Here is a 27,985-nt window from a genome sequence, read left to right on the forward strand (position 1 = left end):
CCCTGTGTGGTACTTTCCGCTCAATTATAGGATCTCTTTACCGCTAAAAATTTAAAAAAAATGACACAAAACGTCTCAATAGTTATATCAAAGATTATAAAGAGCGTGTTAAATTGAGCAGGTGCGAACAAGAACGCTATGTCCAGGTTTATAATGACAGGTATAGTCATGATTTAAAATGGAAACTACGTTTAAAATAATTAGCTTCGGACTTCAAAAGAGATGATTAAAAGAAAACCGGCATGTTCGTCTCCTGATTAGGCTTCGTGAAGCAAAATTTGCATGCCTTACAGTCAGTGATATGTACTCTGTGGCTATGAACTCTTAAGCGGTAGCTGGGTGGGGTTGGTGGTCTATAGTCAGCATAGTCCTGCAAGTAACTTGACGGCTTTGACAACCGTCCAGATCTAATGGTCTGGTCTCCACCGCTTGGAGCTTGTCAGGTGTTACAGAAAGTGACTGGCAAGTTCTTGGTTTTGCCGCTGTGGCTTTGTCTAGTTGTTCGGTCATATTGTAGCGTCTGCTAACGGAGGTGCTTGAGGCTCGTCTAGAGCGGCTCGGATTGATGACTGCTGGAAGATCATCTTTTGTATCAGGGAAGCCATCCAAGGTTGTGTTTTTTAGCCTCTGTAGAGTTAGCTCACAAATTTCTCTCTCTGAGTTTCATTGAGTTGGTGATCCGGAACGGAAAGGAAATGGTTGGTATGAATGCGATCGACCACTTGTTCTGCGCGGGTAAGCTCCCAGTCCTTCATGAAAGCTCTCGATAGATAGCCGGCCGGCAGCATCCTTTTCCTACGTTTGTAGCTTATCTCGTAGTCATACTGCTGAAGTGGTAACAAGGCACTCTAGCTTCTTGGGTGCTGATGCTAAGGGCTTCTGCATAATAAAGACCAGGGCTTTTTGATCAGTCAGCAGGATGACTTTCTTAACGAACACATATTGGTGGTTATGCTCCGTGCCAAGGCCGGGAACGATCTTAGAGTACTTCCTCTTTGCCAGCGGGAGTGTCACTGGTTCACCATGCCGCATTAGTAAAAATCAAGTCTATTCTTGGACGTATCTCCTTGGCCCTCTGTTGGGTCACCCTTTCTGAAGTACTTGAGTTCTGCCGCTTTTTTTAACAGCGTCTTTGATCTCTTCGAAGGCATCTCTCTGGTCATGAGTCCAGATCCACTTACATTCTTACATGTCAGTCCGCTCTACTGAGACTGAAATTTGTTTAGTGCTCGAAAATTGTGTTCGTCTTGCCGAATAGTAATTATTCCACTTCTGGAAGACTGTATCGATCCTACCTTTCTCTTCCTTGGAGGTAAAGGTTAAACCAGAGTGTATATATCGAGGGCTTCTGACGCGTTGTATGTGGTGGGGGACACTACTTGATAGATGTCCAGCTTCGAGTGTAAATCGAGGGTAAATTCCATGTTTGACAGGTTTGATGGCCTACTAGCCTAAAAACACATGGTTCTACAAGGTCACGATATCTTGCACCACAGTCCTATCATTACAAGACCCTCCTACAATTTGGAAGGAAAAACAACAAAACATGCATAATTTTATGCAAGTCGAGGTTCGTACTCTACATTGGATGTTTTTCGGTTATAGCATATTATAAAAATCCTATTCGGATTTTCTTTAACTGAGAAATTGAAACTTGCGACCAGTATCTACACTTGATTACAAGCAGATGTATTGAAAATGACGAAGATGCGACTAATGGGTACATCTCTCGACAGCGTCGCATAATCAGCATTTCAGCATAAATAAAGTTTACCTTGTTTTATACAGATTGTCTTTTTATCGCAGAATTGAAACTTGCAACCCGCATTCAAAAGTGATGGTCACATACTCTGGACCAAAATTAATGCACAATGAATAAGACTCTTAGAGAGCCTTAATGAGAGACTCGAATAAATGATATTGTGCCTGAGTTTTCTTTTCATCCATCGAAATCAAGGACGATTGAACGACAGAACGAGACGCACTTCCCTTTGGGTAGTAAAAATAGGCCTCTAAGGGCTATTCCCCCACTTCCCTCTTTTCCCAACTCAACGCTCCAAAGAAAATAAGGCTGAGAAGTGCTTGAATGGATGACTGTATAAATTATTAAAGATTAATTTGATTTTATTGGGGTGAATAATCACCAAGTAATTAAAAACTACATCCTCCCTGCATGTAAGATGGATTCCGAGCTCAGCTTTTTATAGCGGGGGCTGATGGGTCTATCAAGACTAATGTATCAAGCAATAATACAAATCTGTGACTTTAGCGACACAGTCTAATTATTATAAAGCCTTGAATGCCACTAACTGTCCCTGAAATTATCTGTTTACGTCCTAAATGTCAGCAGGATTAAAACTAAGAAGAATAGTCCTTACTTTTTACTTTACATATATTTTAGTTTAATATTGGGGACGTATGAAACAGGTCTATAAAAAGTCAGAAGACAAACTATGTGCCTCCACTTATGAAAGTTAAGTGCAGGAACTGTGTATGCTTGAAATGTCTTATTTTTTAATGTTCTAATATCCTAACAGAGTCACATTCTACAAGAACCGATGTCTTCTTTTCCGTTTTTTAGATGAAGAAACCTAAGGTAGCATTACGAATTATAATATGGCTCAAAACTAATTGAAACTTGTTGGTTTTTTTTAATTTTTAAGCACTGAGAACAACTAAGTGCTTGACACATTTTGTTGTAAAGCTGGAAAAGTGAGATAACATCTCTTCGCAAGAAGGTTCAACTTGAATGTTAGAATAAATTTGTGACTTGCATAAGTTAAATTCGACCTGACCAGTTGTCTTATTTTGTGTTGCTTCATTGATGGTCTATTGTTTATTTTTCTTTACCTAACAAACGTATACTTTATAGCAGATTTAAAATCAAGCGCAACAAGAAGAAACTTTCTCCTCTGAAGGCATTCTTTACAAACAGAAGAAAGAGTCCGAACTTACAGGTAGTACAGCTTTGTATTGTTACTGAATATGCTTGATGGTAATTCCTTCAACTGGTTGTTGCTTATATCCCAGCCAAGAATTGATAGAGGGTTACGATGTATTCAACAATTACGTTGAATTGAAGGGTGTATCCGGTAATGCTGTATTTCCTTGCATGCTTAGATATGATATCTATCTTGCTCTGTGCGAGATGGATCTTAGGAATTCTTTACAAAAAGAAGAAAGGGTTCTAACTTACAGAGTGGAGAGCTTGGTATTGTTACTGAATATGCCTGATGGTAATTCCTTCAACTGGTTGTTACTAATATCCCTGCCAAGAATTGATAGAGGGTGGTGTTCATTACCATGTATTCGATAATTACATTAAATCAAATGGTGCATCCAGTAATGCTGTACTTTCGTGTGAGCTTTGATAGAGGGGCTCAAACAAGTCTATGTAATCATTTCTTTTCTATCAGCCATGAATATAGCCTATTTTGTGCTTAACCAGAACTGTAAGTGAGCTCGATCCATTTTCACGTTAAGTATTTTTTCTTTATTTTGGGAGACTGTGCCTTAATTCTTAGATTTGGGAGCTCTATGTAAACCCAAAGCCTGAAGGAGGGGGAGGGGGCATTGATTAAATACCCATTAACACTAAAAAAGCAGGGGTGGGGGGGATTTCGCAATCTCTAGAGGGGAGGCTCCCCAAATTAAGAAGAATTTATCGGGTAATTATTATTGTCCGGGTGAAAGTGGTGCTTCGAAGGATTGTGTTCGGAACCAATTCCGACGTTTCGATAAGTCCAGCGGAGGTTATCCTAAGGGTCGAGTAAAGAAATATTGTCAGTCGACAACTATCCTTCGCAGGACTACCCCCATCCGGACGATCAGGCCACAAGATCACACGTCAGTCCGTGTCACTGACACAGTGACTGAAATAATGAGTTCAGGTACACTTCAGGTGTTCATGTAAAGGTTGGGCGAAGCTAGTCATGATTTTTGGGAGCTAGAAAGACTCAACATTACAACCGCAGATTACTCGGGGAGGAGTCCTTTAGTTCACTGTTACTCAAATTCCTATCAAGAATCATTACAAACGTGTCTGACACAAATAACAAATAGTCTTGGCTTACAGCCACTCCAGCTGGGTATAATTACTGAAGATTCCTTGGGGCAAGTCCCTCAGCTTGTTGTTTCTTAAGTGCCTATCAAGATAACGTTAGAACGTGTAAAAAGTACATGCTGAGTACAACCGTTACGATATGTGTGCTGCAACCGTTGTTGAAATCGAGAGTTAAGACTTAAAATGAGTTTAGATTCTTCGTTATCGTGGCTTGACAGCTAATTACACTCTTTGATCAACCCGATAAAGCAAATCCTTCATTTCCCACTTTGTTATTAAACTACACGCTGTGTTTATAACTGTTTAATTACACTCACAATTTTGACATAGCAGGCGGAAATTTCCATGCAATTGAATTAAAGCTTTTTCCACGGCAATTCACACTAACGATAGTTTGGTGGAGGACGTCACACTCGCAAGAGCCTGGGCACTCTAAAATGAGGCAAGAAATGATTGGCCGTTAAAATTCGTCAACAAAGGCTTCAAATTTGTAAGACTTAAGTCAGTTGTTTGGGCAACGAAGAATATTTCACTTTGATAGAACATTACTGTAAAATCACAATTACCAAGATTAAACGAACACTTCAGAGTTACGATGTAAATTAACTGATCATGAGTCAAAGATGAAAACTGGATTGAAAACACGAACTTCAGGTACACTCTATGCAGGCGCCAAAATCGACAAACTGTTAAAGTAACTTTACTTGGAATAGAAACAAGTTTAAGCGTACAAATGTGAATTTCCTTTGGTTATCATCATATACGCCTTCCCCTTCACGAGATAACTATCATACAAATAATTAGCATTCAAACCTAAAAACAACATACAAATTAAATAAAAGGGATATGGAAAGATCACTTTTGAAAGGTCAAATAAGATCCAACCACCAAAGTAGCTTAAACGTTTTCGGGGTGGTTAGAATTTTGAGCAAATGAAAAAGTACAGGTTTAGATAATCCAATTATACAAAGTACTGATATACTTCAACAAAACAATAATACCTCACCTTCAATTCTGAGGCTGATGTTTCTTCTTAATACCTCTCCATCTCTTCTTACCTCGCAGCTATAATTCACGTTGTCTTCTGAAGTTACTTGAAGCGGAAATGTTATGCTGGTACTATTTTGAACAGTGACACCATCTTTTCTCCATACAATGTATGGAGCTGGCGCACCTTTCACTGGGCACCACAGTTTAGAGGTTCTGTTCAAAAATACATACTGCGTATTTGCAGCTTGATCCAACGTAGGATTGACTATATTAGATTTCAAAGAAAAAAGGAAGATAATTGTTGGAATTATAATGGTGTATGTATGCAGAAAACCTTAGAAACAGTTCGGGAGGATAATTCCTATACATGCACATCAAAAAATATTCTAACTCTGACACAATTCAGTGTTCAGGCCAAAGTAACATACGGATTCTATTTGTATCCCTCCCCTTTCTTTGTCTCCGCCTGTCTGTCTGTGGATTTAAGGATACGGTAGACCTTCGAGTGCCAACTTTTTATTTTTTTATGTTTTAATTTTGTTTTTCATGTCAAACTAAGCATTAGTGATTTCACTATAATTTCCAAGAACATTTTGGTGAGATATTGAAATGCGGGCGAAATCTCTGTTATCCGTCTGCGTTTAAAACTAGCATGTGAATGGAGAAAAATAAAAAGGAAAAGAGTCCATAGGTGAAAGTAAAATTAAGCCTGGCTTTCAGCAAAAGAAGTAAAGAAATTCGTTGCGGAATGGCGAAATAATCTCACAAAGTGGATAAAACCTTGTAGTTTTTGAAATTTTCATTTCTTCGTCCTACGCTCGAGACCAGACGAAAAACATCTTTTACTACTTCTTTACCAAGCTCAAAACCTACCACTTCTCTTACTCTATTAACTAAAAGTCTACTTGTTTCTAGAATTTAAAATTAGTAATAGATATATATCTATATGCATATATAGGTATATATTGATTAATTGAAAGAAACATCATGCCTGTTTCATTGATGGATCTGGCGGTATAGAATACGTCGAAGTTATAGAGATCTGTCCGGATAAATTTCAACCACATGTATCGTCCACTGGATCTCACTACTCCAGTTCCGTAATCTCCACAGAATTCACCAAGAAGATTGGTTGACTGACTACTGCCATCACGAATTTCAAGATTATATCCCCATAGACATAGTCGTGGAATGTCGCTGCGTATTGTAAAGTTTAGTTCCACATAATTTCCCCGTGAAACTGAGAGAAATTTTTTCCCGTCAAACTCCTGGACTCGTTTCCAATCTTGTGCACGTGCTTGCTTATCATACTCAATCAAACCTGCAATAACTGCAACGAGTCAATTAGTCTGGTTGTAACAAAAACAGTTGATAGTTATTATGAAGAAATTATAAATGATACATTAAGACCAAGAAAAAAGACAGTGGCTTGCAAAAAAGCTGAGCTCTGTCTTGCGAGCACAATTACTCCATTTATTGAATTTTAGACCATTAAACAAATCCTAAATAAAAATGTACTTTACTTTATTTTATACTCCGCGCAGGGGAGAGTGAAGTAATACCACAAATCGACTTCTGCTCCAGCTGGGACAAAACGAATGACGATTTTAAACATTCGAGTTAAATTAAATCTTAAAAAAATCCATTTATTACCCCGCAGAGGTTATCCTAGCTTGACAGAAACAAAACAAACAAAAGCTAAATGAAGAAATAAGCACAGACATTGTGTGAAGTAACTAGCTCAATAACACAACATAAGTTGTCGGTCAGGGCTAGGGCTCACCAAGCTTGGAGTATAGCCACTGCACCAAAGAGTCTCCGATTCCAAATGGAAAAAGTGCCAGCGATTTAGAATTAAGACCGTAAATCTAGTTTCCTTGTGAAAAAAGTGTATCGAGGATAGAGAAAAGTTGGTTTATCACTGGTTTTCAAATACATTTCATTGGAACTATTTTATTGAATTTTAATTTGAGTTAATTTTGTTGAACTTGAAAGAGATTGAAATCTCATAAAAATTAGTGCACCAGCAAAATATGCAAGAGATCCTTATTTCAACCTCAGATGAGACAATCTTGACGTCTTGGACAATTTGTAACAAAGAAAGCGCTCATTTCACATGCATAGTTTTTAAACCTAAAAGTTGCATGATACATTCTTTCAGCAGATGCCGTCTTCGTTCATCCTCTAACTCTTCAGTACCCTCCTTTGTCGAATATCCCACTCATTATCTCTGTTCCCTTCCCAGTGGCGCCCACCCCACCCATGGAGCCTCCCCTCCTTCATAATTAGAAAAAAAAATGAGAAAGCTTAAAATTTTTAGATAATGGTTGTAAACAGCCAAGGCGCTTACAGAAAACAAGGATGAAACTCCACTTGGCCACTGAAGATACCATCACAATGTTGTGTGCCCTAGAAGTAAAGTTCATATGCTTAATTTTTCCTTATTCACTGTAAGCTTACATCAAGTCAACAGAGATTTGTAAACAAAATACATGTAGACACAATGAAATGCAATAATTGTATTCAAATAGGATATTATGTTTATGTATGCTTTTATCTTCGACGAAATTGATTGACATTTCTTTTCTATAGACCATTACTTCACCTGAGTTTTGGAAATCATTGCTAGTGTGAGAGCCAACTCTAGAAAAAAGTGTATTGAAAAGAAGCCGAATCTCTTGATCGGTCCATTACGTAGTTTGGGACCAAGATCGAAAACAACAAGATCATTTATTATACGGTTTATTCTGGATAGTCCATAAATGATGAATTTTGTTTTTCTCGACACCTATTTCCTGTTGAGAGAGTTAACTCTTTTTTAAATCTGAAATTGGGATAATGTACTTTGGTTACTGAGGCTGATGTCATCTAATATCAGCATAAAAAAATATTAATTCTTGGAACCCTTATGACTGATGGATGAATCTAAATAGAAATTGAATTCGAGTGCTGTCTTTTTTAAAGCTTTCAATATTTTATGGTAAAGGGGAAAAACTCCCTGTCTGTGGTCAGCAAAAGCCAACAAGAAAGATTAATTAATAAACCAGTTGTAAAATTTTTTGTTGGACTGAGAATTCCAAAATAGGAACACGAAATAAAAAGAAAAAATAATTGAAAGAGCAGCTTTCATGAATAAACCTCGTGCTAGCTTGTGTTTAGTCGAAGTCTCCTTTCTTCTTGGTCTGATACTACAGAAGCCATATGTATTCACCTTATAAGAAAGCAATTTTTATATTAACTTCATCTACATAGAGTCGGCAATTTTCGAATAAAAATCGCTGTTTCCCTTTTATTTTGATCATAGACAGGTAGTAATAATAATCTTTATTCACTCTAATTACTAAAAATATTTACAAAATAATGATAAAATCCATAAAAATCGAAAAAAACATGAAAATGTCAAATAAAAATCTAAGAACAACTAACGGATACACGCTTCGTTTACGTTTACTTCTTGAACTTTGAATAAGAAGATAATTAGAAAAAAAAGTAATAATAGTAATGTGAAGAATATTAAAAGTTTTAATCCTAAAAAATCTAGGTAGTTCGCTATCGATTCCAAAGCCCCTACTAATCCTAAATGTGAGGAATAGTAAAAGGTAGTAAAAGCTAGTTCCACTTTGATTCCCTATCACTATTCTTGTCTTTTTAAAAAAAAAATGACCTCTAATACACGTACGAAATTTTGTAGAGCGGATAGTTATTCTTCTTTTCCTTCCTTAACCAAAATATCATGGAAAGAGGCTATTCAAAGTATCTCGATAAGTTCATATCATCAGGTTTAAATTACGCAGTCCATCAACATGCACCCGAAATGAATCAGTCTCTCAATTCTCGCTTACAGACTACTTAACAATCCAATAAAATAAGAAATAGGAATTCCAATGTGATCACTGAGCTTAGTTAGAATTCAGTTAGGAGATGAATCATTGATAAACTTATTGCTAATTCATGGCGACCGATAAAAATATTCCATACTATATTTGGCGCTTTTCTCCTCTAAACATGAAATATAAAGGTGATTTTTATTCCTTTGGAAAAGCTGAATAAAATCCCGACCGTTGCGCAAAGTAAATATTATGTTCATGCATTTTTAATGTAAGGAAGAAAGAATGTACAATTTTTTTTGGAATTTTCCTTCCCACAAAGAAAGAGCTTCTCTTTTCCCTTGTGGTGTTCTCCAACCTCTTCGGCGAATATATTGATGACACATTTACAGTTTTGGAGGAAATAAATTGAAATCCTCGCGCTGGGAATAGTTATCCTTTCATCCATCACTCAGCTGATAATTTTACAAGTTGCATGCTTTTTGTTTGTGCTCTGATGTCATTTGAATTTTTCATTTGATCGAGTTGATCGTTTTCCAAAATTCTCAACACTAACTTTCTTGACAATATAACGATGTTTGTAGAGGGAAATGAGATTTCGATGAATTGAATGAAGTGTTATCATGAATTGATTAAAGTTTTAGTCATTTTGTCGTGTACTGGTTTTGACAGGGCGTCAAATGCACATCTAGAGCATAACTCACAGATACTATGGTTATAAAGTGAAAGGAATCGAGTTGATTTTGCAGTGGAAAAATATTTTAGACATATTAGAAACTATATTGTGGTAAAGCACGTAGCATATTCATCAACAGGATCGACATCTGTACTGACTGTGTACATGTAGTTATCTCGCAATAAAAAGGAAGGCTCGCCACCTTCAGATAAAAAGAGCTCGTAATAGAATAACTAGTTTCTTCATTGTTCTAAAACTTACCTTAAATTCTAAAACCGTTACTATTCGTTCTTTTAGGTAAGAGAACGGCTATTGCCCTTTAAACAACAGATGTTTCAATATCTATATATATACATATATATATATACTAGTTATATTTTGCATAATTTATGGTGCGAATGTCGCGAGAAACTATTCAAAAGTGTTTTTTAATCTTTAGATGAAGAAAAGCCACAGAAATGTTAGGTTTGCGATTTTGTGATTTAACCGGTCTCGTTCTTATCAAAGTAAATCTGCTTAATATCATCATATATTGACAATAGAAGGAGAAATTGCGCTTTTATCACTCTACTGCAAAAATTGCAGCACATCATCAAAGAACTGACAGGAAAAAAGATCTGTACGCGTTGCGCGCTTTCTATATCACGTAAAAGAATAATTAATTCAGCAATTTTTTCAATCTCTCATCAGGACAGATTTTTGAAAAAGTCTTCTGGAAAGACTCCACAAAATCGAAGAGTTGTAAATTTTTTTTTCTAAAGATTATGTCCGATACTCTGTGAATATAACTGTTTATCGTTCACAAACTGACTTCTTCGTGTCTTTTTCCTCAGGTGCCATTTGACTTTCAAATTAACGTTTGAACAACTCACAAACTGACTTCTTCGTGTCTTTTTCCTCAGGTGCCATTTGACTTTCAAATTAACGTTTGAACAACACACAAACTGACTTCTTCGTGTCTTTTTCCTCAGGTGCCATTTGACTTTCAAATTAACGTTTGAACAACTTACAAGGAATATGTTTCCCTTTCAGTAAAATTCGAATCTCCATTGTAAAATACCATTACAAAACATACACTCTTGTTTATTATTTCGAGGATAATACTACTATTTGTGTTTTTCGAAGAATTTAGACTCTTTTCTATGTCGATCAACTAGTCGATTAATTTGTTTAACTTTTCTCGTGTCCTTTGTTTCTCAAAAAAGGCGGAAACGATAACATAAAAATCACAAAAATAGAGAAAACAAACTAAAATGATCGAATTACAGAACTTCAGAAGCTAGAATAGTTTAGGATAAATATTGTGGTAACAAACATAACAAAAATGATGTCATCGAAAGGATCGCCATCTGTCAACATGTAGGAAGCTTATATCCTATCAACAAAAAAATTCTCTCTACTTTCAAATCTAATTTTTGTACCGTATAGTGAGCGAGAGAGATGAATTAAACTATTATGAAACAAGAACAGAAAGAAACGAAGCTCTTATGTTTAGTACCTGAATGTTGATTGTCCCTTTACTCTGAGAGAATCTGATCGTGTTTATCCGCATAAGCAGAAGATAATTAATTCACACAAGGGTAAAGGGTTTTACAGCTGTTTTAACTGTTGTTTTTAATAAATTAAGTTTTAAATAAACAAAAATTTTCATCACGTAATTTTCTAAGTCCACGTCTACCTCAAAAGAGGAACTGAAAGAAAGTATATTTGTTTTTTTTTCTTTTCCCTTTTCTCTTTGAGCAGTTTTAATAACTTATTTATATAATGTTGCAATGAACTGAATAAACTGACTAAATTATATGACTAACGTGACTATTCATCGGCAACCAACGCTTTTATTATTTCATAACAGTATTTGACTTTCAAATCCAAATTATGCCAAATTTTTTACCCTAAATACATTTTTTTTTATTTTCACGAACACTGACTTACTTTTTTGAACCGAGAATCCAAAACTACGGATTTCATCTCAAAAGCATTTTCATTTTCTTCCTTTATCAACTTCACGAAAACGAAACTTATTTCCGCGATGTAATGTCCCTGGATTAAAAATGACCCGTCAGTGGAAAGATAAATATGTTATTTACCGACTGGGAGGTTCTTAGAGTTTAAATCTCCGTTTGAGGGCAGGATTTTCAAGTTTTCACCACAAGGACCTTCCTCAGCCGGTTGATAGTTTACCATCACTTTCTCTTTTTTTCTCAGTTCGTGAACGGGCGGTATTTTACAATTTTGTGATCTGATCGGTTCAAGAAGCGGGCAATCCCGCTTCTTCCCTTACCGCCCCCCCCCCTCCTCCCACACACCCACACACCCACACACCCACACACGCTCACAGCGGGGGATATTCGTCGGATGATGAGTTGTGTTATATGTAGATATCCATTTTTTGCCAGCGGGGGACAGCGTCTTTAAAGCCTTTCTCATAGATCACTACTACTAGGGTTGACCTTACAATGACTTATGTAAAGTTTTACTCCTCAAATCATTTTCGTTGTTTGCGTATAATTGATTTCCAAACAAATTTGTCATCGCAAATGTATCATTGATTGGGTTATAACACTTGACACGCCGTCTAAACACCATAGGTATTTTTCACTCCTTTGCAAAATGACTTGGAAAGGTATTTATTGGCATTTTAATTAATAATTCTCACGTTCAGTCATTTAATGCCTGGATTCTCCTAATTTTTTCGGTGAACAAAATTTAAGCATAGTTTTGAGTTCTTCTAAACTAAACTTTCGGTAAGTTCTTTCAATTGGGACTTCCACATCAGAAACCGAAAGAATTCAGTGAGCGAAAGCTGAATTAAATCCCCTCGTTTCTTGTAAAGTTATCTCTTCAGTTAAGCATGGGAAGAGAGATAAGATGTAGAAGCGCCATTACGGCGAACAAACGAACAAATTCTACTAACCGTGACTTTCCATGTCATTTAGTGAGTAGCATTACCTTTGAATAATCGTAAATAGAGGCGGACAATACTTTTTGATAGATCATTGGGCTGGTTCTAAAGAAAATGTAGAGTAATCTTCGCTGTCTCAAGTAAGTGTGAAGTGTCAAAAGCAAGTCAAGTTCGCTTTGGGTTTGCTTTACTGCGCTCTGTGATTGGTCCAGAAAACTCGCACCATCCTGTCAACCAATCAAATCTAAATTAAAAGCTAATCGCGAATTGGTCAGTCGCGTTCGCCCGCGCTTCAGGCAATGTACTTTAACCCTTTAACTCCCTGAAGTGATTACCAAGTAACTTCTCCCTCCAGTATCCATATATTATACAGCAAACAGGTAATGAGAACACTCAGACTCATCAGATACAATTTATTTCCTTGATTAAACACCTAATTCTCGTAATCAATTATCAAGGAAATGTGTAGTAGCTAGAGGGGAGAATTGACAATCAGATCTTGGGAGTTAAAGGGTTAATTGTCACCTTTCTCAATCACTAACCGAGTTTTGGTTTCTACGCTGATTGCTCCAGAGTTGTCGACGAATTTTTAAGCGTTGCGCATGGAAAGTTTCCAAAATTAGGATATAAAATCGTGTCATAGTCAACTGATGCCGAGAAAGAGGCATACTCTGATATCATTTACGAATAACCTCATTACTAAAAAGGTTCACAGTTTTATTACTTCCTTTTATTTTTCTTGCTCGACTTTGTTTCAGGCTTGCCAGATTTCTTAGATGCCTTTCTATACAGATAGTACAAAATCACTCCAGCCAGGAGCGGCCAAAATCCTATTTGCAGCAGTAACTTTGGATCGAACAGCGACTTCCTCTTAATGGACATGAGCTCGGTGGTAAAAATAAGTACAGAGTCGGCTATGTGTGAATAAAGCAAAAATAAGAAAATGTTAGGATTTGCTTTTTATTCAGTAACGTAGAATGATATTAATATCATGATTAGCAGAAAGATTTCTTCATAACCCCATACTATTCTAAAACAAATCAAAGTTGTAGTCCTAAAGGCAAAATATTGTTTCTGCCATTATTTTTTTTATCCATAAACTATATGCATAGTGAAGAATGGGGCTGTGCAGAAATCTTGCAAGGAGAGCGAAAAGGAAAGGCTTCTTAACCATTCCCATTCTGTGTTATAACAAGAAATTTAAAAGAAAATTTTTCCCCATTTGGCTATTACCACATATCCAATAGATATCTTGTTCATGATTGGTCAATGACTCATGCTCAATAAAATAAGTTCTAGCTTGCAACACAGGATTTACATATTGCATGTGCTCAGAATTAAAGACAAACAAAAAATGCTAAGTTCTAAACATTTCAAAAAACTTTAAACTTGGTTGAAATGTCATAATTATTTTATCAAATTGCCATTACAAAGAAAATATGAGCATTTTCCGACTCGTTGGAAATTTCTCATTCTAAGTAATGTGTGACTGAGGACATACAAAGAGATTTGAAAAATGACTTAAAAATCAAAAATCATACAAACTGCTTTTGCATTTAATGATTAATGGCTGACGTTCTGAAATGTTTTGGTTGTCCAAGTTCAATTAACCCTTTAACTCCCATAAGTGATTAACACAAAACTTCTCCCTACAATATCCATACATTCTTCAGCAAACAGGTACTGAGAATATTCAAACTTATCAGGTAGAAGCTGCTATCTTGATCTAGCATCAAGTTCTCATAACTAATTTATAAGGAAATGTGTAGCAGCTACAGGGGAGAATTAATGATCAGATCTTGGGAGTTAAAGGGTTAAGTAAACTTCCCAAATATCACTTGTGTAATAAATCAGGACTTGCACTTCTGCTCGTGTCATTTCTGTATTTACAGGCCCCCTTAGTTCCTCCATGGTCATTTTTACAATCAACATTTACTTACGAGGAATAACATTCTGAATTCCACGAGCTCCGTACCCTAGGTGAGGAGGGATGATCAATTTTCTTTTTTCACTGAAAAGAGAAAAAGTAGAATCGAGGACTGTTGAAAAATATCAGCCTGAGCACTGCTTCTTTAAACTCATTTGAGGGAGCCACAAAAATGATCAACTAAAAGGGGTTTTTGAATTTATTTGTAGAGAATAAACAATGTGAAAAGAAGAATAAGAAAGGCAGTTAAGACAGTAAGGGGCTATGAAGCCCAAAGGGGTTTTACTTAAAAGTTGCCATGCCAATCTTGTTGTCAGTTATGTTTGCAAATAGCTTATTTCAAATTAATAGAACTTGGAAAATAGTATCAATCCATGGGCACAATTTTTTGCACCCCAACTTGTTGCTTAGAAGTAAAATTTTAAGCAGGTATTTTTTTTTCACTTGAAAAAATCCTGCTAAGCTAAGACCCACTTTAGAAGAAGTCCCTTCCTCAATGACACTAATTGCTAATGACAAAAACCTGCTCATGATGAAAATATTTGACCTTATTGTTGTTTTTTATCACATACTGTAATATGTATAGCACTTGGATGGTATATTTGGACCCAACATATTGACCAGCTCTCCGTTGGTAGAGCACTGCACCTGTATCACAGAGGTCATGGGTTCAAATCCAGTACGAGCCTGAAATTTTTTTCAGGTCCTATTTTCAACTACTCATTTTAGTAGAGTTCTTAGCTGCGAGGATCCTTTAATTTCATCTCTTCGCTGCAGTGCAAATATATGAATTTCATATATCTAAAATCATTATACGCATACTGTAATATTTCTAAATCTTACCCTATGCACATTCCTTTTATACCCATCTCCCAACCTGTAAAAAAAATTACAGAAATAAGTGGAAAAGTTAAGGTGGCAATTACTTGTAAAGTGGTGAAGTTTCTGTCACTGAAGTTCACATAAAATCGCAATTTGGGAAATTTTAACATCTCTAAAAGGGCTTTAACTGAGAGCTTTTAAAAAAAGTATTACCAGCCAGGCAAAAGAAGAACTCAAAATATTGGAAGTCATTATTATTCATCACCTGGATGGTTTATTTGGACCCAACATATTGACCTGCTCCCAGATGGCTTGTTAGCTCAGTTGGTAGAGTGCTGCACTGGTATCGCAGAGGTCATGGGTTCAAATCCCATACATGCCTGAATTTTTCTCAGGTCCCATTTTCAACTACTAGTTCAGTAGTGTTCTTAGCTGCAAGGATCTCTTAAATTCGTTTCTTCACCGCAGTGCAAACATATGAATTTCATATGTCTAAAATCACTATACAGTAATCACACTTTGGTTTTATTTTCAATGATGCTCACTACATTAGATATCACAAGGTAACCTCATATGATCAAATTCACTCAGTAAGAAAACTTGACTCAGGTCACAGTGGTTCCTTTCTAGTCTAGCTTTTAATGTTTCCTCCTATAATTTTTATACCTCACTATGTATGTATACATGACCAACAAAATGTCACATAGTTGTAAGCAAAACTATAGTAGCTAAATAATTCCCAAATCATAAGTCAAGAGAATACTTCATTTACATGAAATGAAGAATTAAGATATCTTAGCATCTCTAAAATTGTTTTAACCCTTTTAACTCCCAAGATTTCATTAGCAATTCTCCTTACTGTCTGCCAAATGATTCTCATTATGCCAGTTTGGAGAATTTGGTATCAGATCAATTATTAATCCCATAATTGATATTTTTCTTAATTCTCGTCACTTGTTTACATGATATGGTACAGATATAGTAAGGAGAAACTCTGTCTTGGTCACTCATGGGAGTGAAAGGGTTAACTAGGAACTTTTAGAAAAGAGTCAGAAACCAGATAGTAAAAGAAGTCAAAATCTTAGAACAATTAGAACAATTTTTATTTGACTTTGTGTAAGTATTGACAGTAACCATGTTTGATTTTATGGTTTTACTTCATGTTTCTATGTGATTGGCCAAGAACACTTGCTCCATATTCTCAACATATCAGATTAAAAAATAAAATCAATTGCCAGTTAAGTGCTCACTTGAGTTTTCTCATGCTTTATGCAATTTAATTGTTGCCAAAATGTGTTCTCATCAGCTCATGATTTTAAAATGTTTTAGCTTTTTTGTTCTAGAGAGCAGTTGACTGATCACTTTGGCTTAATGGCTTTATGGATCTGAAATAAATCATCCTGATAGTATAGCAAAATAATCAGAGGTCCTGACGCAAGTTACCTTTGATAACCTTCCCGTTGCCCAACTGGAACTCAAGTGGCTCCCTTCCTTTTGCTAGGGATGAGTTGAACATTTGTCCATTCACCAGTGTACCCTAAAAGAGTTCATTGAAAAATTAAGGAAATTCAAACATTTGCAATAGCTACATTTTTAATAAGAATTGAGAACAGGTTTTTACTTTTTGTTGTTGTTTACTTTGTGCTGTTGTTGGTTTTTTTTTTTTTTTTATTTTGACGGTTTATTTGTGTCTTTTTGTTTAGGCAGTCTAATTTAAAATGATAACAGAAAGCTAAAGGGAGAGGATGCCAAATTCTATTTACTAATAACAGCTTGGCACCCAAGTGATTAAAACAATTTTGGTTCAAATTTCTGGCTTGAAAGATGTAAGGATGTGAGAGCATCCTTTCCTTAGGAATTCACTGTAATGCTTTCAAGTAAGAAGCAAAGTCATTATGTACATACTGTATAGTGAAAAGACACAATGTCGCCATTATCTGCTTTGTCCTCACAGGTAGCAGGAAATAGAAAGATCATATGATTTTATATAGAATACTTCATGGAAAGTCTGTCCATATGGTAATTACACACAAGTCAGCAGTTAAAATATTCAAGGACTGAGATTTCTGATATAAAACCAACAAGTGCAGACAGATAATGACATAACATAAACATATTTACTAGCTCTACTAGAAGCTTCTAAACTAGAAAAAGAATTGAAAACTCAAAATTCATCTAGACTAATAAGTCCTCATTTTTGCATTCTTTCCTGATTAGTGTGAAAATTTCTATAATTTAAGAAATTAAATAACTGCATTCTGTGCAAACCCTAGAGGGAATTTAAGTAATGTCTTTAATCCCTTGGATCTGATTTTGCCCCCTCACATAATTATATTTACAATACTCATCTAATTTAACACAATTTACTTGATTATGTCCATTGCCCACCAGTTTCCAAATTTGGCAATAAAATAGCTTATTGAAAAGAAAACTAAAAGCCATCACAGATCAGAGAACATTCAGATTAATGTGCAGACCATGTTTTCCTGCTAAAATTATAGTGGCCTGTACTTTTTTTTTGTATAAATATTTTGAGAATATTCTTAACATGTTGTGTCACTGACATATTCTACTGAGTTTCAACACCATACTTTGAATGAAAATTCTAGTGAATGTTTTTAATGAGACTGTAGGAATTTCCCCTCTCAACTCCATTTTGTTTGTCTCAGTTAATTCAACAATATATACACAGTCAGGTATTTGAACTACTCTTCAGAAATGCACAAATCATACTTTTTCTCTAATATATATTACAATTAAAATCTTGTGCTTATTGGATTGGTACATGTATGAATATGATTCATGGTTACATTGTATGAGTTACATTGTATGAATCACATGTGAACCAGTTGCACCCATCTATTGAAGAACAGTCTACAGATTTCTAATAAGATCTATGCTTTTAAGTCCTTACAAGTTATATTTCATATAAACTAGAATGTCAAAGCCATGATGTTAACCTAATCACTGCTGCCAGGAGACGAGATTTGTAACAAATTATTAATTTCTAGCATCACTTTAGACCACCTGTTGTGACACTCCTTCTCAAATAGCCCAGACTATTATGTAGTGTGCATGTATTGGAACAAAAAAGCGAAAACGTTCATAGTTATTTAATTTTCCACTGTTTCTCCATAAGGAGCGCTTGAAAAATATTATTTTAAATATCGATGAAACAAATACCGCGATAAAAGGACAAAAAAAAAAATATCACGTGATATTTTAGTGTCTTTCGCCCGCGAAGGACTAATCTTGTTCACATTTACCACAGAAGTGTTATCAACTGGCATACAGTACACAATACCAGAGATTCCAACCCCATGTGATGGAAAATAGGGAGTAGTTATTAGTGCCAAAGGTGCGAGCTTCTAGGGGGGTCAGGGGGCATGCCCCCGGGAAGTTTTGCAAATTTAGGTTCTCTCAAGTGCCATTTCCTGAATTTTGACATCATTCCGGCCTGAGTTATAACATACCATAATGCTCTTCGCGAAGAAAGTAAGTATAATATGAGTGTTTCACAGTGACAGATCGCCAAAAATTCTAAAGATTAGCAATTTTCCCCTAGTTTTCAGAATTTTATGATAAATCGGGAGAATTTGGTAAAAATCGGGAGAGCGGGAGGCAAGACATTAAATCGGGAGGGTTGGAATCTCTGCAATACATATCAACAGTTTAATCGATATTCCAGCAACAAGCTTTAGCTTAGCCACGTTTGGCGAACAAACGAATATGGATTTTTTTTCAGTATAACATATTTTGCCATAAAGTTCACCCAAACTCCTCCCGTACGTACCGTACGTATGCAAAGTTTAAAAACTTAAGCTTCTAATTTTCTCGACTGCATAACAAAATCCGCGCGGGTAGGTTATCGCGACAAATTTCGTGAATTTTCCCTCAAATAATACCAATTTCACAGACTTTATAAATGCTCGCTTTTTTTTCTTCGAAGAAAGATAAAATCCAAATTCAAAATTGCAGAAATTAGCACCCGATCGATCACAAAGAAATACTACCAGTAATTTAAGCGCAAGAAGCTTGTCTGAGATTTTAATCTCTTCACATACCTCAACAATAGTTTATAGATCCTTTTTCTTTTTGGCTTCAGCAGCATACCCACATGAAAAAAAAGAGTACCACAGAACAACAATCTTAAGTTGTTCTTCATTGGAGATCATTGTCCAACTTACGCGATCTATGAGTGAAATGGAATGTAGGCCGTAATCTAATCGTGGCAAGCGGAGGCAGGCGCACTCGAGAAAGCCTGGGAATGAACCTCAACTCAATATGGCGGACGAAGAGAGCCCAGAAGAATCGGAGAAAAAGATTGACTCTCTGTCGCATCCAGAAGTGATGGTTCTCTTTGGTGAAAAAATTTGGGGAACATAGTGGAAGATCCACTCCTTATATGTATATATATAATTTTATATGCCTTTTAATAAACTTTCAGCTGTAGTTGTCATCCAAAATGCGACAGTGCATCACCTAAAGAAGGCAATACAAAGACACATCTTACTTAAACTCTCCAGGGAAGGAGGTCTGCATATTGTCTCTTGGTAAGTGGATAAGGAATCAAATGATGTCAAGTTTACATAGTATGGTTTTACATAGTTTTATATTTCTGATTGATGTAATCATATGGCCTCTATACACTGTACTTGCAAAATCAACATATCAGTCCACTGCATTGTGTGATTGATACATATTTATGTTTTCAGCCATGAAAATTTAATACTGAATCAAACAACATAACCTGATATTCATTTATTCGACCATTAGCCGACCATTAAGGACCTGTCTTCTCATTAGCTTTCTGCATGAAAACTTGTCAATATTCATAGAACAACACTCAAGGTGGTAGAGGGTTAGATATTAACTTTAACTGTTCAACTTATACACAAATCTAATACGTCAATAGAGATGATGGAATTGAAATGCTTACTATCAAATAGCATAACAGCTGATCAGTAACAAAGTAGACCTTTAAGGGAACAATATCAAAACTTGGAATAATTAATGAGTATCGAAATACTCCAATGACAGCAAGCTATAACCCACCAATAATTACAAACCAATGTGCTACAAATAGTGACATAACAACTTTCAACCGCAACACCTGATGAAGGTGTTGATGGATTAAATAGACGTTGATCTATCAATTAGCCTGACTCTGACATCATGAGACAAACAGTTTAATGTTTGTTTACCAATACACAAATCATAATGTAATATAATTTTGCAAATAAAAACTAATAGCAAGTACATTTGGAAAACTTATTGGTTGTCATTTGAAGGACAGAAGCTAACAGAGAATCATCAACCTCTCACAGTAAGTCAACAGTAGATGTAGTTATGTAGTATTAAACAGTATGATAGTTTGACCCTTTTACCCCTTAGACTGACCAACATCTAATTTCTCCTTACAGTATCACCCCTGAATCAAACATTAAGGTCATGAGAATTAAATAATGATCAACAAATACCAGAGCTCTTGATTGTTAAGCAAAATCTCCATGTCAGCACCGTAGGAAATGTATAGAAAACAGCATGGAGAATATGCACACTGATCTTTGGGTGTAAAGGGTTAATTATCTGGGTGAGGGGCTCCTCTGCCTTTTTACCTTCCACTTTTCTTATTTTTAAGTTATAGCCATTGAATATATGGTGGTAAGGTGGTGACAACTTCGCTTTCCATAGTTTCATGTCTTTGCGCCCATTTTGTCATTAACTTCCTTTGATAACTGCAAGGTGATTTTTAATGATAAATAATAGATCTTATATTCATCTGAAGGTGTTAGACTCCTTATAAAAATTAATGTACTTCTTTTCTTTGCAGAAGTCTGTAAGGAAAATGAAACTCACAAGATCCTACCTGAGGCAAAACATAGAACACTTGCGCAGTTTATGCATATGCATTGGTAGTCTCCCAGTTGGCCTTGACACAAGCAAATACAAAATTTTGATTGGCAACATTCTAGGAGAAAGTAAGTTCTGTTTTGTTTGTTTTTTAGATGCTTCTAAACAAGTATCTTTGTTTTACGAGGGGCTAATGTATGTTTCCTGAGTCCTCGTTCCCCTGACCATCTGCCATCTCCATTCAGCTATTTAAGAGTGACAGTGACCCTGGTAACAAGATTGACGACACCTTGGCGACCTAATATTTTACGCATTAAAATACTCAAAGGGAGGCTTTTGGCTGTTCTCATCTTTTTTCTTGTAATTGTTTTGTAGCCATGGAATTTTGTGAGGTGAAAAGTGTGTTTTCAAGTTGTGGTGAGTTACTAGTAATCCTAGAGCTCAGTTCATGTATCTAATAATTAAGACACATTATTATATCACTGGCAGTGCCCATGGGAAGTATAAAGCGAATTCTGTGTTCTTTCTGTAGAGCATTTCCTAGAAGTACTTTAAAAAACAGATGAACTGAAAAAGACTGACTGGAATCAAGATTTCTGTTTCTTGCATATCGGTATTCTCTTTCTACAGTTAAGGAGTTATGCCTATAATGATTTTTTTTGTTATTCCCTATAGCCTGGACTGTTCCCCCCTGGAAGCCAACCCCTTCTAGTACTGGTAAACTCGAAAAGTGGTGGCGGTCAGGGGGCAGACATGTTCACAGCTTTCCAGAGACTGCTCAACCCTTATCAAGTGTACAGCCTCTTAGAGGGAGGCTTATTATCAGGGTATGTTAAACTCGCTCCCCCTCCGTATTAAGACGAATTCCCACCCGAATTTGTTACACGGAAGTTGTTTACTTAGTAAGAACTATCTCCTTAGACTCTTGTGTCCACGAGAATTGACCGAGGCCGAGCTAATTAAGCCATAGTGCAGATGCGGGTGGGTGCAGAATCTTTCCAGTGCAGATTGCACCCTTTAAAGGGCGATACCCATATTTACATGAGATAACCCAATGTCTCCCCCCAAGCCTCGCTTTCAAGATGGAACAAGCAAGGAAGTGGTAAAGATTGATGTAAAATTTTTAGTCCAAAAAAGGCATGGCGGTTAGTTTTCCTTATATGACGTCGTCCTGCAGAAGAACGATTTATATTTTGTTGTATAGGTTGCTTCCCAAATTAATCATTTACAGCTATTCTATACTCAAAACTATAAGCCTTGTCTTCTTCTGTCAACTTTGTCCCATCGTTTTTAAATCTCTGAATATCTAAAATATGAATCGATTTTTATCTTTGTTTCAGAGTTTATGCTTTCAGATCTATTTCTGATTTTCGTGTCTTGATCTGTGGTGGTGATGGCACAGTTGGCTGGGTGCTGTCATGTTTGGATGATGTTGTTCAAGAGATGAAGTGTAAGCTACCTGCATCAGCAGTTCTTCCTCTTGGCATTGGTAAGTGGATTTTTTCCAAAGTATTCGTGTTCCCCACGATTTAAAGAAAATTTATTTCCAGAGTCAAAAGTACCTTTGTACGTTTTGTTTTTCTGCGATATGTCATAATAATAATAATAATAATAATAATAACTTTATTTAAGTGTCAGTGTATTTTTTAGCACTGCTGTGCTAATTGGGGACACTGTAAATAAGGAAACAAATATCGTAAATGAACAGAAACTTGTTAAAAACCCCAACTGGTAGGAGGCAGACCAGTTGGCTATTTACAAAGCGTGCAGGAGTTGAATTCGGGGCCACCGAAGACAAATCCATCCAGTGGCAGGGAGGAGGACTTGAACCCGGGACCTCCGGCTTACAAGTGTAGCGCCCTAACCACTAGGCCACGCTCGCCTCCTATAAATAGATTTCAAGACTCGTTCGACAAACTTGGTCAATGAGATGGAAATCTGAAACTAATCATGACTTAGTCATTCGTGTTTTCTAAGCGATAGAGACCCTGGAAAGTCATGTAGATTTTCCCTTTTTAGGCCTGAAAAGTTCGTAGTATTTGAAAGTAAATCAAGTAGTATTGATTACTGAAAGTCTGCAACTCTATACGGTAATTATATGCATTTTCAAGTTACGATTAATAGCAGAGGTTTAAATTAGTAGAAATACCGTTATAGCGTATTTTGAAAAGCTGCCGTTCGGGTGTTGTAGCAAAGTGAAAAGAGAATGGGTGGAAAATTGAACGAGACTCTCGTATGAATGAATCTCTCTCGTGATTTTTATAGTAACAAGAGAGTTAGTGGGAAATTGAATGAGATTCCCAGCTTATATGTATTCATCTCTCTCGTGATTTCCATAGTAGCTAGAAAATGAGTGGGAGATTGAACGAGATTCTCAACTTACAGGTAATGATCACTCTCGTGTTCTCCATTGGGGAGGTGGTTACTCTGGTGGCGAGAGCCCTGTATCGCTTCTCATGGCCGTTGATCAGGCACACGAAGTGTTTCTTGATAGATGGTGTGTCATGTTTGATTCAGCGGACACTAACGACAGTGCGCTTGGCTCGATGGGAGGAAGAGAAGACGATCCTGGTATTTTTACCATGAATAATTACTTTGGCATCGGAATTGGAGCTGAGCTTTGTTCAGATTTTCATCTTCAGAGGGAGGAAGAACCAGATAAATTCCATAGCAGGTGAGGATACAAAGGATTCAATTTACAGGTTACAAAATTTGTCATAGTGCCTTCGATTGAAGAAAAAGAGTGTTGATTGCGAAAGCCATTGGATGGTAACAAAGGTTCCATAGTCTTCTGAGATGTACTGTTGTTTCATCTTTACTGCGTTTAATGTACTCAAACTCCGGATAAATTTTAACCTCCGTTGAAAGCTCTTTTGAAAAGGGATAGGTTGAAAAAACCCCGACTTTGTGTTTTGCAATTTATTGTTAGTGCGACTCTGTTGAATCTCTAATTCCCTCTTTTTTTTTTTTTGTTTCTTTTTGTTTCAGGCTTCATAACAAAGGAGTTTACTTTAGAGCAGGTATAAAGAAAATGGTCAAAGGCTACTCGCGGACATTTACTCAAGAGGTCGAAATAGAGGTGATTAATCTGTAGAACGATGGTATTGAATGGCTGATCACTAAAAGGTTATTGAAACCCCTGTATCCTAGCATCGAGTGTTGGTCCAAATCATCATCCTCTGTCAGTTGTATTCAACTCTTAATGATTGCATGCGTATCAGTTGCACAACTTTTTATTTCATGCTCCAATCACACCTGAGCGTTTTGTTTTGGCGTTTTGCGGTGCTTGTTTGCCTTTCGTCCTCTTTAACTTTCCAGGGACCAGTATCTTATTCATTCCTTTTCGCTGCAGATTGATGGCAAAAAACTTGACTTACCAACACTAGAAGGAATTGTAATTCTGAACATAGGCAGGTAAGTAAAAGCTGGAAATTGAGGTCAATCTAATTAATTCGAATTAACTTTGCAGTGGTTAGATTTTCAATTTAATTGCAAGGAAATCGCTGCACATCGGCTTCAACAAGTAATTTTAAGCTGCACAGTTTTTATGCCCGGTGAAAGTGTGATTCGTGTAGGTCAACATTATTTGTCTCATATCATTATGATCTGATTCCTTTACGGGAACGAACAACCTTTTAAAGTTTGTCTCACTCACATCACGTGGCTTCGCAGCAGTCCCCAACTATTATCTGGGAGGCCCGGGTTCGATTCTAGTCAAAGTCTGAATTTTTAAGGCTTCTTTTCTGAGATTACTTTGATAGCAGCTGACCTGCGATTATCAATTAATTACTTGTAAAGTCTTTTATTCTCTTGTATAAATTTTGCGCTTTAACTTTTTTTTTAATTTGTTTTCCGGCCAGTTGGGGAGCAGGCACAGTTGCATGGGGACCAGACAAAGAAGATCTATGTAGTACTTCATGAATTTAGTGGTGATATCTGCTCATATTCTTAGCACCAAACAACTGATATAAGTAACCATGACATGTTGTCCCTAGAAGATGAGGTCTGGAAAAGACTCAAAGATTCAGCGCATTAGCTATAAAGAAGTCAATAAGTACGAAGAGTAGAATTTTCCAAACCGCCAATAGCGCGGGAAGTGGACCAAACCACTGTTGGTTTTAGTTATGCACGTGATTGGTTTGGAGAGTGGCTTGAATTATCTGGACCAATCGCAAAGCGAAGTTAAACGAAATAAATGCAATCCCGGATTCCTTTTCCACACACAATTGAAATTGCTTGAATATTTTTGCAGGGTCATTCCCCAGCTTGTCACTGTGACGGTCTTGTCGAGGTGGTTGGACTTCAGGGAGTAATGCACCTGGTGAGTCAGAATCACCACCATCTTTACCCTTCACACCCTAACATCAGCGGGCATATGCACCATACTGTTCTCTCCAATCTGCTCCGCGTATTTTTTTCTACAACTGCCACAATTTTTGTATCCTACCTTTTCCTTTCTTCTTAAGTATTTGCATAGGAAACGTTTTTATTTAGCAATAAAAATGGTGCCTTAGTTCTTAATTGAGACGAATTCTTTATTAAAAGGGTCAAATTCAAAGTGGAATCAGGACTGGTATTCGGCTAGCACAGGGAGCCCAGGTATGTATGTCTGGTTGTAATACAGTAAATAACATAATGAAGCCATAAGTTGATTATCCTCGTACTATTCTCTTGTAATTTCTGTTTTTCACGTTACTATGTTCCCACCAGTGGCGTAGCGTCATTTTTTTCTGCATATTTACTTTATAAAATCAGTTGATAAAAGAAACTATCTTGTAATACCACCCCTTCCCTCCCCCCCCCCCCACAACGACGCAGAACCACAGTTTCTTTAGAAATTTACCCTCTTCATTCATCTGCTTCAATGCTTTTTTTTTTTTTTTAGTTGATGACAATTATTATCACTTCATTACAGATCAACATCAAATTAAAATCAGAGGTGCCTGTACAAATAGATGGTGAACCTTGGATGCAGCCTACTGGAAATGTGATTGTACGGCCCATACTAACACAGGTATTTACTGTGTAACAACGCTGTAAAAGATTACCGTTTGGGGAAAATGAAAGGCTTGTGATTGGACTCGCATATCTCAGTGTTAAAAATGCACCTAGAATATTTCGAAAAATCAATTTAGTTTTATCTTTTTACCTGAGAAACTTTTTATTATTTTTTTTGTTGTCAACATTTACATCCAAGAATTCAATAAAACGTTTATAACCGGACGACTTTGGTTCAGAATTCTTTGGAGAATTAAGAAAATTTTGCTAGAACCCAAACGGCCATCGAACACTTCTAGAAGTTTCATCGTAAGTTCACTTATTTTTTTCTTTAGGCGCTGATGCTATCGAAGAGGAAGGTTAAAGTAAAAAACAAAAGAAGACCCACAAGTTCGTCTCGCCCTCCTGCAAGCCCCAGCGCAACAAGAACTATTTTTTATGACTATTAAACACTTACCCCGGGCTTATGGCAGCTTGATTAGAAACCATACTGGATATTTTTTCCAGCTCTGATTTATACTTAACTTGGTAATCTTGTAAAGTTTCATCTAGTTAAGTATTGCTTTAGCCGAGAAAATGTAATTCGAAATTGTAAAGGAAATTATTGTCATTTGTATCGCTTTGCGTATACGCTGTATTGTAAACAGTGCAGACTAAAATTCCATCTTTATAGTGCGTCCAATTGAACGTGCTCGTCATATTGGCTGAAACAAGGAGAGCGGCTCAGTCCTCATCATTCGAACCCTCTTCAGTGTACATTGACATTCGTGCTATTGGAGTCAATTTCTATCACCGGCCATGATTTGTTTATCGAAGTGGTATAAAATGATTCTGGACTAGTCTCGGCCACATTCTGTCTTTCCCCGTTCCGCCCGTAAATGCGCAAAGGCGTTGTAGTCGACGCTACGCGCTAACGAACCAAACTCGTAACCTGGTATTCCATAGTCGTATGTAGGAAAAAAGGGTGGCGCGAGATTTCTAGACGAATCACAGTTTATTAAAGATTTCATGCTTAAGAAAAAAGTGGGAAGAATACGATTAACTAACGCAATTTCAGATAGGAATGAAAACACTTGAGAGTCGAAGATACGCGTACCCTGGTGTTCCACAATCGTATATTAAAGGTGCGAACTAAAATGTTGAAATTTCTGTCTCGAGGTGGAGTTCAAAGCTTAGCTTGTCCCATCAATGGAGTTTTTACAGAAGACACCAATGAATTTGAAGATAATGTAAGTTCGAGTATATTTCAAATTAATGTTGTATTTGTAATTATATGTAAAAAGTGGTTTAACTGCAGAAGTATTCATTAACAAGCTAATATGCATGAACGCCTTCTATTGATTTACCCTTTCTCCATATGTTTCATTTTATAAAATGATCAGTTCATGTAGATGTGTTCTGAGTGAGTTGAATTAGTGAGAAACGTTTTTTTTTTGTTTGTTTGTTTTTTGTCGTTAAAGGCATAGCTGGTGATAGGCTCACGGTAAGAGGAGAAAAGAGTAAAAGAGAGCGAGCAAAAATCGGCGAGGTTCTGGGAAGGCATGTCACCTTCCTTCATTATAATTAGATTTTTCTCTCACTTACCCCACGTTTATGCTCGTCCTCACTGTGTCAGGCTTCCAGAGGCAAGGTTAGCTGTGTAGCATGAGGAAGAGTGTAGAATGGAAGGGAAGATTTTCCGGTTTGCTTCTAGTGGGTTGTACAGACGTTAAGTTATTTAAGTTAAGTTAGTTTCACTCAGGTTTGTGGCTCGATTTACTCAGGTTTAACTGAAGGTCTCTTTCAAGTGTGGTCATAATTAGTTGTGTATCTCTACATGTTACACCTTCGAGTCCTTCACTGGAAATATAACTTTGGAGCGTAAATTCTAGTCCCCCAATAAATTTAACCGAAATGGCAAATTATTGAATTTCTTAAGTTCGCTCAG

At 36.5% G+C, this 27,985-nt stretch overlaps 2 protein-coding genes across 4 annotated transcripts in view; one reads left to right on the plus strand and one right to left on the minus strand.

Annotated features, from left to right (window-relative positions):
• Nucleotides 1–13,166: 13,166 nt before the first annotated feature.
• LOC136281182 (uncharacterized) overlaps nt 13,167–27,985 on the minus strand; it is a 293,318-nt gene continuing 278,499 nt past the window's right edge. For 2 of the 3 annotated variants that reach the window (XM_066167430.1, XM_066167429.1), the window contains exons 4-6: nt 15,229–15,262; nt 14,399–14,469; nt 13,167–13,372 (exon numbers count right to left, since the gene is read on the minus strand). In XM_066167430.1, the coding sequence (XP_066023527.1) occupies nt 13,179–13,372; nt 14,399–14,469; nt 15,229–15,262 (299 nt within the window). In that variant the 3' untranslated portion in view covers nt 13,167–13,178. Of the gene's footprint in view, nt 13,373–14,398; nt 14,470–15,228; nt 15,263–16,650; nt 16,745–19,271; nt 19,402–27,985 lie in introns of those variants that run through there. The other variant, XM_066167431.1, reaches the window with a different exon arrangement.
• Nucleotides 19,744–27,858, plus strand: LOC136281180 (diacylglycerol kinase theta-like). The gene is made up of 11 exons (XM_066167427.1): nt 19,744–19,760; nt 21,041–21,188; nt 21,436–21,477; nt 21,736–21,887; nt 22,401–22,549; nt 23,446–23,734; nt 24,049–24,139; nt 24,413–25,381; nt 25,606–25,659; nt 25,976–26,074; nt 26,394–27,858. The coding sequence occupies exons 4-8, from the start codon at nt 21,814–21,816 to the stop codon at nt 24,476–24,478; spliced, it is 669 nt and encodes a 222-aa protein (XP_066023524.1). The 5' UTR covers nt 19,744–19,760; nt 21,041–21,188; nt 21,436–21,477; nt 21,736–21,813; the 3' UTR covers nt 24,479–25,381; nt 25,606–25,659; nt 25,976–26,074; nt 26,394–27,858.

Source organism: Pocillopora verrucosa, chromosome 5 (assembly GCF_036669915.1).
Source record: "Pocillopora verrucosa isolate sample1 chromosome 5, ASM3666991v2, whole genome shotgun sequence".
Lineage (NCBI taxonomy): Eukaryota > Metazoa > Cnidaria > Anthozoa > Scleractinia > Pocilloporidae > Pocillopora > Pocillopora verrucosa.

What these genes read in the sequence shown, in the direction of transcription:
- LOC136281180 (XM_066167427.1), top strand. Translation starts at nt 21,814, where the DNA reads ATGTTCACAGCTTTCCAGAGACTGCTCAACCCTTATCAAGTGTACAGC. An exon ending in AGTTCTTCCTCTTGGCATTG is followed by an intron (nt 22,550 to 23,445) that starts GTAAGTGGATTT and finishes CTCAACTTACAG; the next exon opens with GTAATGATCACTCTCGTGTT. An exon ending in CCAGATAAATTCCATAGCAG is followed by an intron (nt 23,735 to 24,048) that starts GTGAGGATACAA and finishes TTTTTGTTTCAG; the next exon opens with GCTTCATAACAAAGGAGTTT.